Source organism: Oryctolagus cuniculus, chromosome 4 (assembly GCF_051225735.1).
Source record: "Oryctolagus cuniculus isolate XC-2025 breed Fujian yellow rabbit chromosome 4, ASM5122573v1, whole genome shotgun sequence".
Taxonomy (NCBI): domain Eukaryota; kingdom Metazoa; phylum Chordata; class Mammalia; order Lagomorpha; family Leporidae; genus Oryctolagus; species Oryctolagus cuniculus.
The window spans coordinates 169,537,251-169,550,881 of record NC_142870.1 but is presented as its reverse complement, the minus strand read 5'-3'; the positions used below and the strand labels follow the sequence as shown (position 1 = coordinate 169,550,881).

Sequence of the window (13,631 nt, the reverse complement as noted above, 5' to 3'; positions counted from 1 at the left end):
GCGGCTCTACAGGTGGTGCAGAAATTCACCTGGGCAACCTGTGTCTCAGCTGCTTCCCGTGCCCTGCACGGAGCGCCTTCAGGCCCGTTACTCATGCCTGGGACCGTTGTAAAGAGCTAGCGGTGAGCCCTGCAAACAGGCGCCTGGTGACCGTGAGTCGGAGATGCTGTCACTCCTGCTGGGGCGTGGCCAAGTGGGGGAGTGGAAGGAAAGGGGCTCCAAGGGCGAGAAGCGTGGGTGTCAGCCAGGACAGGCAGGCTCAGTGCGTTTGTCTCTGTGACGAGAGTGGACGCCATCATAGAAGGCAACGAAACGGCCACCCGTGGAGCTGTCTTTCTCCTAACGACGCTGGTGATTCCCATCTCTACCAGGCCACACGTCTGTAAATTAACCCGTGACTTTGCAGTCTTTACTCAGTAGCAAGCAGTGAAGTCAAACAAACGCTTTTCCTGGAGAATAGAAGACTTGGGTGGGCCCCTCGAGCAGTTGGCCAATGTCACCAGAAAGAAAATCCAGGCATACTTTTGCTCTTATTTCTCTTTTTATCAAAAGATGTATTTATTTATTTAAAAGGCAGAATGACAGAGAAAAAGAGAAACACACACACACACACACACACACACACACAGAGATCTTCAGTCTGCTGGTTCAGTCCCCAAATGCCCACAGCAGCCAGGGCCGGTCCAGGCCAAAGCCAGGAATTCCATCCAGGTCTCCCACTTGGGCCATTTTCTGCTGCTTTCCCGGGAGCATCAGCAGGAAGTTGGATCAGAAGGGGAGCAGCCGGGACTCAGACCAGCACTCTGACGTGGGAGCGGTGGCAGCTCAGCCTGCTGGGCCCCAAGGCCGGCCCTTCTGGGTCGCTTTTCTGACAGTCCTGTGTCTTCCGTCCTGTGTCTGTGAGCCCGGGGGAGCCCCTCCCTCGCCCTGCCGCGTGTCCGGGACGGGGCTGTGTGTGTCTCGGCAGGTATGTGCCCTGGAACTTCCACGAGCTGCGGCCGGGGCAGTACCAGTTTTCTGGGGATCATGACGTGGAGCAGTTTCTGCGGCTGGCTCACGAGCTGGGCCTCCTGGTCATCCTGCGGCCTGGGCCCTACATCTGTGCCGAGTGGGACATGGTGAGTGTGCCTAGGCGGGCGCGCCTGCCTGGCGTGTGCAAGCAGGGCCGGGCTGGCAGGCAGGGGCCTGGGACTCTTGATATGAGGCTCCAAGCTATCTGGAGTTGGAGTGTGTCCAGTGCAGGTGTCTTTTGAGAAGGGGCCAGGCCCAGAGGAACGGGGCGGGGCCTGAGTGTTCTTTTGGTGGCCACTCACATGGCTCAGTTCCTGTCTGTAGAAGGCAGCCGATGGGGGCTTCCCTGGATACCCCGCAGGGTAGTCACAGAAGTGGAATCACCTATGAGGGTGCCTGAAAAAGTTCACGGGAAATACAGCTAAAAGATAAGTTTATTTTGGTGCGAAAATGTTTGAAACTTATGCACAGTGTTTGCATAATACACATGCTGCATGAATGTTTGGAAGACCTTTTGCATATGTATAAAAAGGACTTTGTGGGGCCAGCGTTGGGGTGCAGTGGGTTAAGCCACTGCCTGAGATGCTGGCATCCCATGTCAGCGTGCCAGTTCCTGTCCCAGCTGCTCTACTTCTGATCCAGCTTCCTGGGAAAACAATAGAAGATGGCCCAAGTGCCTGGGCCCCCACACCCACATGGGAGACCCAGATGAAGCTGCTGGCTCCTGGCTTCAGCTCCACCCAGCCCTAGCTGTTGCAGGCATTTGGGGAGTGAACCAGCAGATGGAAGATCTCCCTGTCTCTCTCTAACTCTGCCTTTCAAATACATAAGTAAATCTTTTAAAAAGCCAACAATAACAAAGGTCCTCAAAACAACCTTAATGTAGACTGATCTTCCTTCTCGTCTTCTCCAATTTCTAATTTGCCTGAAAATTACAAATCTGGGCCAGCACTGCGGCTCACTAGGCTAATCCTCCGCCTGTGGCGCCAGCACACTGGGTTCTAGGTTCTAGTCCTGGTCGGGGTGCCGGATTCTGTCCTGGTTGCTCCTCTTCCAGTCCAGCTCTCTGCTGTGGCCCAGGAAGGCAGTGGAGGATGGCCCAAGTGCTTGGGCCCTGCACGCGTATGGGAGACCAGGAGAAGCACCTGGCTCCTGCCTTCGGATCAGCGCGATGCACTGGCCGCAGCACACCGGCCGCAGCGGCCACTTTGGGGGTAAACCAACGGCAAAGGAAGACCTTTCTCTCTGTCTCTCTCTCTCACTGTCCACTCTGCCTGTCAAAAATAAAAAAATAAATTTAAAAAATTACAAATCTGAAGGCTCAGCTCAAATACCCTTTCTCCCCCAAAGTTTTTCTTTTTTCCCATTGTGGCTCTACTAATTTTTTTTTTAAAATATTGTTTGGTTGATTTGAAAGGCAGAGTGACAGAAAGAGAAGGAGAAAGAGAGAGAGAGAGAGAGATGTTCCATCGACTGATTCACTCCAAATGCTCACCACAACCAGGGTTGTGCTAGGCTGAAGCCAGGATCCTGGAACTCTGTCCTGGTGTTCCACATGGGTGGCAGGGTTCCAGGTACGTGGACCATCATCCATTGCCTTCATTAGCAGAATCTGGGTTAGAAGCAGAGGAGGGACTTGGGGCCGGCGCTGTGGCATAGTGGGTAAAGCTGCCGCCTGCAGTGCCGGCATCCCATGTGGGTGCCAGTTCTAGTCCCAGCTGCTCCACTTCCTATCCAGCTCTCTGCTATGGCCTGGGAAAGCAGTAGATGATGGCCCAAGTCCTTGGGCCCCTGCACCTGGGTGGGAGACCCACAAGAAGCTCCTGGCTCCTGGCTTTGGATTGGCACAGCTCTGGCCATTGTGGCCATCTAGGGAATGAACCAGCAGATGGAAGCCCCCACCCTCCTCTGCTCTGCCTCTCTGGAACTCTGCCTTCAAATAAATACATGCATCTTTAAAAAAAAAAAAAAAAAAGGCAGAGGTGGGACTAGATCCAAGCCCTCCAGTATGGGATGTAGGCACCCAAAGTGACAGCTTAACCTGCTGCACTACAGTGCGTGCCACTGCTTCAGTAATTTTTTTTTAATAAAGATTTAACTTATTTATCTGAGAGGTAGCGTTATAGACAGTGAGAGGGAGAGACGGAGAGAGAGGTCTTCCATCTGCTGGTTCACTCCCCAGATGGCTGCAGCGGCTGGAGTTGAGTCGACCCCAAGCCAGGAGCTGCTGCTTCTTTGACAGGCAGAGTTGGACAGAGAGAGAGAGAGACAGAGAGAAAGGTCTTCCTTCCGTTGGTTCACCCCCCAAGTGGCAGCTATGGCTGGTGCGCTGCGCCAATCCAAAGCCAGGAGCCTGGTGCTTCCTCCTGATCTCCCATGCGCGTGCAGGACCCATGGACCTGGGCCATCCTCCACTGCCTTCCTGGGCCACAGCAGAGAGCTGGACTGGAAGAGGAGCAGCCGGGACAGAATCGGGCACCCCATCCGGGACTAGAATCTGGGGTGCCGGCTGCCAGGAGCTTTTTCTAGGTCTCCCACGCGGGTGCAGGAGCCCAAGGACTTGGGCCATCTTCCACTGCTTTCCTAGGCCATAGCAGAGAACTGGATTGGAAGTGGAGCAGCTGGGACTAGAACCGGTGCCTGTATGGGATGCCGGCACTGCAGGCAGAGGATTAACCTACTGCGCCACCATGCCAGCCCCGTGCTTCAGTAATTTTTATCTTCCCTGAGTTCCTTTCGTGAAGCAGACATTTAATGGCATGTGTTCATTTACTTATTAATTATGTTCCAGGGCGGTCTCCCTGCTTGGCTGTTGGAGAAGGAGTCCATCGTTCTCCGCTCTTCTGACCCAGGTGAGTTGTTACAGGCGCCCTGAGAGAATTTCTGAAAGCTTACGTACTTTACACCAAAAAGATCAGAAATGTCCGAGGCTGAGCTGCCTCTGCACAGATACGTCTGACAGTTTAATCGACATTGAAATGCGGGTGTCTTGAGTTACCCGACCAGGTTTTGCTGGTAAGCTGGCAGCTCTGAGCGGGCACCGCACCCTGTTGTGGTTGCCCAGCTGACTCCAGGGCTCTCTGTATTGTGCTGCATTCCTGGTCCAATACACGGCCTGCAGCAGGACCTGCTGACCACAGAGGGCAGATGTGGTCTGGGAGCTGGCACTGGGTTGCTTCCATTTCTTTGTTTACTTTTATGGCATGATTTGTGAATGATAGGGTTTTTTCCCCGTATCATTTAAGATTTATTTATTTACTTAAAAGGCAGAGAAACACACACACACACACACACACACACACAGAATTCCTTTATCTACTGGCTCACTCTCCAAATGGCCACAACACCCAGGGCTAAACCAGGCCAGCGCCAGGAGCCAGGAGCCAGGCACTCCATCCAGGTCTCCCAGGTGCACCAGCAGGCAGCTGTATTTGAAGCAGAGTGGCCAGGGCTCGGACTAGTGCTCTGATATGGATGCTGGTGTTGAAAGTGGCAGCCTGCCCTGCTGTGCCACAGCGTCTGCTCCTACTTGTAAATCTGGATCCGTCAGGAGGTCCCACTTACAGCTGCGTGTCTGTCTGCTGATGCCCTCGATTTCTCTTGGGGCTGGTGGACTTGGTGAAGACGACTTTAACAGCACGGATGAAGTTGGCTTCATAAAAGCCTAGTTTATGTTGCTCTCTGTCGCTCCCTCTTACTCTGTCACAGTCATGTGTTGCATGCTTAGTATGTTACTAGTGTTTTTCTGTGTACTAGCATTTAAACCTTACGGCAACTTTATAAAGCATTTTATCTCCATCATTTGATAATGGAGAAGATGCCATTTAGTAGAACTTAATTTTAAAAATAGGAGAAGCTGTGCTGTGATTGAAAGAAGGACACGCCAGTCACTCCAGACGTGCCCTCTGGCAGACAGACACCGGCCTGTGTCCTTGTCTGCTGCTGAGCTCAGGTGTCTGTCTGGCAGACTTCCACCGTGTGCGGAGCCCCATTTCCCCTGGCCTCTGCTGCCAGCCCCCATATAACCAGGCTGCGTCCGTGTGTCTGCTCTGAGGTGTGTGATGTGTCAACCCCGTCTTGTTTTCCAGATTACCTCGCGGCTGTGGACAAGTGGCTGGGCGTCCTTCTGCCCAAGATGAAGCCTCTGCTCTATCAGAATGGAGGGCCGATTATAACTGTGCAGGTAGCTTGGGCTCGACGAGTGGGAGGCGTCCGTCCTTGCCTGCGTGAACCACAAGTGCCGCAGACCTCCGCCCTGCCACTCTGTCCCGTCAGAGCTGATACTGCGGGGGGTGCTTTTACTTAGAGGCGCTTTTGGAAAGGTGCTAGCGTTTTCAAGTACCTGCTGTGTGCCAGGCTCCATGCCGGACGCCCTGCAAATGCCATTCAGTTCTTCCAGGCACCGTCTTGCTTATTTGCTGATTGCTTGGTTAATTGATTCCAGAGGCCAAGAAAGACAAAATCAAGGAGAATGATAAACAGAAACAGCTCGTATCGAATTTTTTTTTAAGATTTTATTTTCTTTCTTTAAAGATTTATTAATTTATTTGAAAGGCAGAGTTACAGAGATGCAGAGGTAGAGAGAGAGAGAGAGAGCGTTCTTCCATCCGCTGGTTCACTCCCCTGGTGGCCACAATGGCTGGACCTGTGCCGATCTGAAGCCAGGAACTAGGAGCTTCTTCCGGGTCTCCCACGTGGGTGCAGGGGCCCAAGCACTTGGGCCATCTTCCACTGCTTTCCCAGGCCATAGCAGGGAGCTGGGTTGGAAGTGGAGCAGCCGGGACCTGAACCACTGCCCGTATGGGATGCCGGCACTGCAGGCAGCAGCTTTACCTGCTACGCCACAGCACCAGCCCCAGAGAGACAGAGATCTTCCATCCCCTGATTCACTTTCTTTTTTTTTTTTTCTTTTTTATTTTAATAAGGTATTATAATATTTGTTTGTTTACAAACAGGCCAACAAAAATAAGTCATTATTAGATTAGTTATTCTTTTTTCCCCCCCCCCATACCGTCCCTCCCACCCACAACCCTCCCCTTTCCCACTCCCTCTCCCCTTCCATTCACATCAAGATTCATTTTCGATTATCTTAATATACAGAAGATCAGCTTAGTATACCTTAAGTAAGTATTTCAACAGTTTGCTCCCACACAGAAACATAAAGTGAAAAATAATAGATGATTTTTTTAAATGATGATGAACTGATTCACTTTCAAATGACCACAACAGCCAGGGCTGGGCCAAGCTAAAGCCAGGAGCCTGGATCTTTTTCCCAGTCTCCCATGTAAGTGGCAGGGGCCCAAGCACTTGGCCCATCTTCCACTGCTTTTCCAAACACATTAGCAAGGAGCTGGATTGGAAATGGAGCAGCCAGGACTCAAACCAGTGCTCATATGAGATGCCAGTGTCACAGGTGGCAGCTTTAGCTGCCACGCCACAGCACCAGCGCCCCCCCTCCCCCCACCCCCGTCAATGGGTTTACTCCCAAAATGCCTGGAATGCCTGGAATAACCAGGGCTGGGCAAGGCCAGGGTCAGGAGTTGAAAACTCAGTCTGGGTTCCCATGTGGGTGGCAGGGACTCAATACAGGAAACATCACCTGCTCTCCCCGCCTCCCCCCAGTGTGCATTAGCAGGAAGCTGGAACTGGGAGCCGGAGCCTAGGACTGAACCCAGACACTTGATGTAATCTCATTCATTCATTTATTTTTTATTTACTTATTTTTTTGACAGAGTGGACAGTGAAAGAGAGAGACAGAGAGAAAGGTCTTCCTTTACCATTGGTTCACCCTCCAATGGCCGCTGCAGCCGGCGCACCGCGCCTATCCGATGGCAGGAGCCAGGTACTTATCCTGGTTTCCCATGGGGTGCAGGGCCCAAGCACTTGGGCCATCCTCCACTGCACTCCTGGGCCACAGCAGAGAGCTGGACTGAAAGAGGGGCAACCAGGACAGAATCTGTCGCCCCAACCGGGACTAGAACCCGGAGTGTTGGTGCCGCAGGAGGAGGATTAGCCTAGTGAGCCGCAGCGCTGGCCTCATTAATTTATTTTTAAAGATTTACTTATTTGTAAAGATTCATTTATTTATTTATTTGAAAAGTTTGAAAGCAGAGTTACAGAGTAAAAAGGAGAGAGAAAGAGAGAGAGAGATCTTTCATCCACTAGTTTACTCTCCAGATAGCCATAACCTCCAGGATTGGACCAGGCCAAGGCCAGGAGCCTGGAACTCCATCCAGGTCTCCTATTTGGGCGGCAGGGGCCCAGACACTTGGGCCATCTTCCTCTGCTTTCCCAGGTGCTTTAGTAAGGAGCTGGATCAGAAGTCCTGGAGCAGCTGGGACTTGAACCGATATCCATATGGGGTGTCGGAGTCACAGGTGGCCGCTTAGCCTGCTGTATCACAACACCAGCCCCTAAGATTGATTTATTTGAAAGGCAGAATTGCAGAGGGAGGAGAAGAGACAGAGAGGTCTTCCATCCCTTGTTCACTCCCCAAATGGCTGCAACATGACAGGGGCCCAAGCACTTGGGCCATCTACTGCCTTCCCAGGCACACTAGCACAGAGCTGGATCTGAAATGTAGCAGCTGGAACCTGAACCAGTGCTCCAATATGGAATGCTGGCCTTGCAAGTAACAGGTTAATCTGCTGAGCCATAACGCCAGCCCATCCACCTTCCTTTTAAAATACGCCCTGGGAGGCAGCAGATGATGGGTCAGTTACTTGGGTCCCTGCTACCCACATAGAGGCCCTCGTTGAGTTCTAGGCTCCTGACTTTGACTAGGCCCATCCCTGGCTATTGCAAGCATTTAGGGGCTGAAGCAACAGATGGAAGATCTGTCTGTCTCTTGTCTCTGCCTTTCACATGAAGTGAAAAGAAAAAAAAAAAAAAAACGGGGGCTGGTGCTGAGGCACAGTGGGTTAAGCTGCCATCTGCAGTGCTGGCATCCCCATTGGGTGCCTGTTTGAGTCCTGGCTGCCCCACTTCGAATTCAAACCCTTGCTTTTGAGCCGGGAAAGCAGCAGAAAATGACCCAAGTGCTTGGTTGGGCCCCTGTACCCGTGTGAGAGACCCGGAGGAAGCTCCTGGCTCCTGGCTTTGGATCAGCACAGCTCTGGCCATTTTGGCCATCTGCTGGAGTGAAACAGCATATGGAAGACCTCTCTCTCTCTCCCTCCCTCTCTCTCCCTCTCTCTCTCCCTCTCTCTCTCCCTCCCCCTCTCTCTCTCTCTGCCTCTTTTTAACTCTGACTTTCAACTAAATCTTTAAAAAAAAAAAAATAAAGATTTATAAAATAAATACATGAGGCCGGCACTGTGGCTCACTAGGCTAATCCTCCGCCTGTGGCGCCAGCACACCGGGTTCTAGTCCTGGTCGGGGTGCCGGATTCTGTCCTGGTTGCCCCTCTTCCAGGCCAGCTCTCTGCTATGGCCCGGGAATGCAGTGGAGGATGGCCCAAGTCCTTGGGCCCTATACCTGCATGGGAGACCAGGAGAAGCACCTGGCTCCTGGCTTCGGGTCAGCGTGGTGCCTCGGCTACAGCGTGCTGGCCGCGGTGGCCATTGGAGGGTAAACCAACGGTAAAGGAAGACCTTTGTCTCTCTCTCTCACTACCCACTCTGCCTGTCAAAAAAACTCAGAGTTATAGAGAGAGGGAGAGAGAGAACGAGATCTTCCATCCACCAGTCCACTCCACAGATGGCTACAATGGCCAGGGCTGAGCCAGGCTGAAGCCAGGAGCCAGGGACTTCATCTGGGTCTCCCAGGTGGGTGGCAGGGTTCCAAGCACTTGGACCATCTTCTGTAGCTTTTCCCAGGCCATTAGCAGAGAGCTGGATCGGAAGTCAAGCATCAGGGACTTGAACTGGCACTCGTATGGCACTCAGTGGCTTAACCTGCTACACCACAGCGCCGTCTCCTCTACAGTTTCTAGTGTTTGTAAACTCCTTAGGTGAAACAGAAAACCACATTAATTGGACATTTACCAAGTTTGTCCTTCCTGAGAAAAGTAAAATTAGGAAGCAATTGCTGCCCTTGACCACGGAGGGGAAGCAGGTGCACTCCTAGGAGCGCAGGCCAGGCGTCCTGTGAGCAGAACTGGGGACAGGTCCTGGTAGGGAGAGGGCGTGGCCTGCCCTCAGTGGGCTCCCTGCCCCCAGTGTGAGCAGAGGAGGTGCTGAGAGGCTGAGCCGAGGAAACAGGTCCTCTCGGGAAGGGGCAGCTGCTGCCCACACAGGACACGCAGCGCACACTCGCTGCACCTTATCTTCTCTCCATCTTGAGTGTGCTCCGGTGGCGCTCATGGGAGCCACGTTTTCCTGTGTGCAGAGAGCCAGCCCACGGTCTGAGTGCATCTTTGCTCTGCACCTGGGTCCTCTTCCTTTCTCCTGCTCTAAGGTGAATATCTTTTTATCTGCTGTCAGTTTTGTGTTTGCTGCTCCTTGACTCACTTTCAGTTTCTGCTGACAACGTTTCTGCTCCTTCTGCCGATGGAAACGCCACCAAATTCATAGCCGGCATTGACTCTGCCCAGGAGAGCCAGGTGGGCTCTGTCCTGGGGGTGTTTCTTCTCCTGTCCACCCCTGGTGACCTTGGAGGACTCCACCGTGGGTCCTGCCAGATGACTCTAACCCCCTCCCCCCTCCCCCTCACATCTCCACCTGCTGGAACCTCACCTAGTCATTTTTGGTCCTTGTTTACTAAATAAATGAATATAGAAAAAATACAATTCTCACTCAGACCTTAGGAGCCATAAGCAAAGCACTTCAAATCTTGGGAGTTTCCTGGAATTTTTTTAAAGATTTATTTATTTGAAAGGCAGAGTTACAGAGAGGCAGAGGCAGAGGCAGAGAGAGGTCTTCCATCTGCTGGTTCACTCCCCAAATGGCCGCAGTGGCTGGAGCTGCACCGATCCAAAGCCAGGAGCTTCTTCTGGTCTCCCAAACGGGTGCAGGGGCCCAAGGACCTGGGCCATCCTCCACTGCTTTCCCAGGCCATAGCAGAGAGCGGAATTGGAAGTAGAGCAGCCAGGACTCGAACCAGCAGCCAGGACTCGAACCGGCACCCATATGGGATGCTGGTGCTGCAGGCTGGACAAGCTTGTTTATTTTAAAGCATGTAACAAGAAGATGCAAATGGATACATAAGACCTGACAAAGTGAGATCATAGAAGAAGACTGGGTAAGGGTAGAAAACACAGCAGGTGGCAGCTCTCTTTTTTCTGTGTCTCTCTGCCTCTCAAATAAATAAAAAATAATAAATAAATACCATGTTTGGCTCACACAGACTCATTTTGCATTACATACAGGTTGAAATTTTACTGTTGTATATGTATATTAAAGATTGATTTATTGGGCCAGTGAGTGGTGTAGCAGGTAAAATCTACCACCTACAACACCAACATCCCGTATCGGCGCAGGTTCAAGCCCCAGCTGCTCTGCTTCTGATCCAGCTTCTTGCTGATGGCCTGGGGAAAGCAATGGAAGATGGCCCAAGTACTTGGGCCCCTGCATCCACATGGGAGACCAGGAGGAATTTCTCTCTCTCTTTCTGTAACTCTGCCTTTCAAATAAATAAATAAATCTTTAAAAATTAAAATATAAAAAGCCAAATAAATATCAGTTGGCTGATTTTGAAAGGGTTACAGAGAGATAACTTCCATCCACTAGTTCACTCCCCGGGTGGCTGCAGCAGCCAGTGCTGGGCAAGGCCAAAGTCAGGAGCTGGGAGTTACATCTGGGTCTCCCACACGGGTGGCAGGGGCCCAGACACATGGGCCGTCTTCTGTTTTTTACCAGACAGTTAGTAGAGAGCTGGATCAGAAGTGGAGCAGCCAGGACATGGATCTGCTCAAATGGGATGTCAGCATCACAGGCTGCAGTTTATATTTTTTTAAAAGTTTATTTAAAAAGCAGAATTACAGAGAGAGGAAGAAACACACACACACACACAAATCTTCCATCCTGTGGTTCACTCCCCAAATGGCCACAGTGGACAGGGCTGGGTTGGGCTGAATCCAGGAGCCTGGCTCTCCATCCTCATTTCCTGTGTGGGTGGCGCGGCCCCAAGCGCCTGGGCCATCCCCACTGCTTCCCCAGGGGCATGAACAGAGAGGTGGATCAGAAGGTTAGCAGCCGGACTCCCGCTGGTGCTCACGTGGGATGCTGGTGTGCAGGTGGTGGCTCACGCTGGGCCACAACTCCAGGCCCTGCAGTTGTGTGTTTTAAACAGTTTTTGCAACATCACAACATAGGGCTCATGTTTATAAATGTGCAGTGCAATAAACCGTTCTAACGTGAAAGCCCACATCGCCACCGTGTAAGGGTGGGAAATCCACGCCACCAGCATCCTCGGAGCTTCCCAGGTGGCCGAGTTTCATTTTATTACCAGACAGCAATGCTTCGTAACCTCTTTTCTTTTAGCAGTGTTGCCCCTAAGGAGCTCATGTAGACTTTTGTTTCCTAATTGTCCCCTTTGCTCCCATGAAATTCTAATACCTGGCATATTGTGTATCTGTCTATGTACTGCATGTGTAACTAGTTTTATACATACAAAGGACAAGACTTTTTCAATCTCCTTTGCACCCAGTTGGGGATACCTGTCTGCCTGGTTGCGAACAGGGTGCAGAGTGGGCCTCCCACCCTCAGCTCTGTTGCCGTTTTGCACCTGACAGTTCTTTGTTGTGGGGTTGTCTGGGCCCTACAGGATGCTTAGCTGCAGCCTTGGCTTCCACTCTGCCATTAGCACCCTCCGCAGCAGGGACAATAACGTTTCCAGACATTGCCAGGTGTCCCCTGGCGCGCGCGCGAGTCCCTGGTTAAGAGCTACTGTTAGCACACACGGATGCTGGTTACTGAGCACGGAAGCAGAGACACCTGGGTGCCTGACGGCAGAGGTCAAGTCAGCAGTGGTGTGCCCAGAGCCAGCATTTGTCCTCGTAATGCCGTGAGCGTGTTTGCTATTACAGTGCAAAAGTAGTGCTACAGCTGGTGCATTCAGTGTGCTACCAGCTTGGAAGAACACACACTGCCCGTGTCTATTTGGTCTGCATTTACATCTGGAAGGCCTTCTGTGTGCTTCCCGTTCACTCTCTCTGGGCAGTGGACAGCACAAATCCTCTTTCCGTTTGCTGATACTCCTACCACGGGAAGGTGTTACTGATGCCAAGTTTAAAGTGTCTGTCGTAGGGGAGAATGGCATTACAGTCTGAAAGCCAGTTCTTTGTTTTTGTTTTTCTTATCTCTGGGCTGTGGGAGAGGCTAGTGGGCAACTTGAAAGTTGAGTCTCTTTTTAGAAGAGTTAGAGACCTGAGAGGAGACTTCCTGGCCATCGTTAAGCCTGTTCACTTAGCAGACGCTGCACAGATGTTTTCTGCAAACAAAAGTTTGCATTAGGAGCTGGATGTTTGGTGTGGCAGTTAACGTGCTGGCGGGGACACCTGCCTCCTGTATCCGAGTGCCTGGGTTCGAGTCTCTCCTCTGCTCCCAGTCCCAACTTCCTGCTGGTGTGCACCCTGGGAGGCAGTGATGATGGCTCAGGTACTTGGGTCAGGGCTGGCCTTGTGGCGCAGCAGGTTAAACCACCGCCCACAGGACTGTGACCCATCTGCACTCTGCTTCAAGTGCAGCATCTCCGCCCATGAACCAGCTCCTTGCAATGCAGCTGGGGCAGCAGTGGACGATGGCCCAACTGCTGGGCTTCAGCCTGGCCCAGGCTTGGCTGTTGTTGCCACTTGGGGAGTGAACCAGCACATGGAAGATCTCTCTCTCAGATCTCTTTCCCTGTGTCTGTGTAACTCTGCCTTTCAGATAAATAAATTTTTTAAAGATTTATTTATTTGTATGAAAGTCAGAGTTACACGGAGAGAGAAGGGGAAACAGAGAGAGAAGTCTTCCATACGCCGATCTGAAGCCAGCAGCCAGGAGCTTCCTCCGGGTCTTCCCACACAGGTGCAGGAGCCCAAGGACTTGGGCCATCCTCCCTTGCTTTCTGAGGCCATAGCAGAGAGCTGGATCAGAAGTGGAGCAGCCAGGACTCAAACCGGCGCCTGTATAGGATGCCGGCACTACAAGTGGCAGCCCCCCCCCCCTCCTGCCACAGTGCTGGCCCCTCAAATAAATAAATATTTAAAATACTTAAGTACTTGGGTCTCAGCCACCCACATGGGAGACCCAGTAGAGTGGGTCTAGTCCTGGCCTAGAGCAGGCTGCTGCAGGGATTTGGGGAATGAACCAGCAGATAGGTGTCTCATGTCTCATCTCTGTATCTGTCTCTCAAATAAATTTAAAAAAGAAAGAAAGAAAAAAAAAGCTCATGTTAGAAGGGCGACGCTGGGAGCTCTGACTTGTCCGCTTCTGTGATCTGCAGGTTGAAAACGAATACGGCAGCTACTTCTCCTGTGACTACGACTACCTGCGTTTCCTGCAGAAGCGCTTCCACTACTACCTGGGTGACAGCGTGCTCCTGTTCACCACCGATGGCGCGCATAAGAAGTTCCTGCAGTGCGGGGCGCTGCAGGGCCTCTACGCCACGGTGGACTTCGGTGTAGGTGGGTGTCCGTAGTCGGAGGAGACAGCGCAGCATCAGCTTTCTACTTAGTTGATGGCGCCGGGCAGCAGCTG

The 13,631-nt window shown here is 52.0% G+C and overlaps 1 protein-coding gene across 1 annotated transcript in view; it reads left to right on the top strand.

Annotated features, from left to right (window-relative positions):
* The window catches only part of GLB1 (galactosidase beta 1), a 97,145-nt gene that overhangs the window by 23,648 nt on the left and 59,866 nt on the right, over nt 1–13,631 (top strand). Inside the window, exons 3-6 of the mRNA XM_051818535.3 lie at nt 968–1,118; nt 3,803–3,863; nt 5,100–5,194; nt 13,378–13,558. Of these exons, the coding sequence (XP_051674495.1) occupies nt 968–1,118; nt 3,803–3,863; nt 5,100–5,194; nt 13,378–13,558 (488 nt within the window). The remainder of the gene's footprint in view (nt 1–967; nt 1,119–3,802; nt 3,864–5,099; nt 5,195–13,377; nt 13,559–13,631) is intronic.